At 39.9% G+C, this 519-nt stretch overlaps 1 protein-coding gene across 1 annotated transcript in view; it reads left to right on the forward strand.

The window, feature by feature from the left end:
* Positions 1-519, forward strand: part of LOC118341994 (translocon-associated protein subunit alpha-like) — a gene marked incomplete at its 5' end in the record, with an annotated part of 1345 nt that extends 826 nt beyond the window's left edge. The window contains one exon of the mRNA XM_035680418.1: positions 467-519. Coding sequence (XP_035536311.1) covers positions 467-519 — 53 coding nt within the window. The remainder of the gene's footprint in view (positions 1-466) is intronic.

Genomic DNA, 519 nt, shown 5'->3' on the forward strand with positions numbered 1-519 from the left:
GTACTCAAAACTCCCAGTCGGACTTGAACCTTTACCTGTAAGCTGAATATCTGTTGAGTAGGATAAAACAGGACATATGGAGACGACGCTTTGAACTCTGGGAAACTGTTGTTGATTCACAGATAATTGATAGATGAATGTGTGATTAAAATATTATATTAGTTGCAGCGTTAAAGAAAAGCTATTTTATTAAGTTTAGATGACTGAGATCGAGTTGACATGGCAGGTCTCTAACTGTGTGTGTGTGTGTGTGTTTGTGTGTGTTTGGAGTACAAACTCAGACCTGACTACTTACCACTAAAGACAACAAGCCAGTAAAGAAGCATATTATACATATTACAATCATATTACATTGCATTGTGTGCACATAGAGATAGAAAGTGATTCCACCTTTGCTGACCCATATCCCATATAAGCTCATGAGCCTCTTAAACTTAACACCTTGACAACGCTGTCCTGCATCCAGGAATAGAGGACAGAAGTGACGACTCAGCGCTATGTCCACCCAGCGTGCAGTGA

The sequence above is a fragment of the Morone saxatilis genome, unplaced genomic scaffold, assembly GCF_004916995.1.
Source record: "Morone saxatilis isolate NCDOM2014 unplaced genomic scaffold, NCSU_SB_2.0 Contig8, whole genome shotgun sequence".
NCBI lineage: Eukaryota > Metazoa > Chordata > Actinopteri > Moronidae > Morone > Morone saxatilis.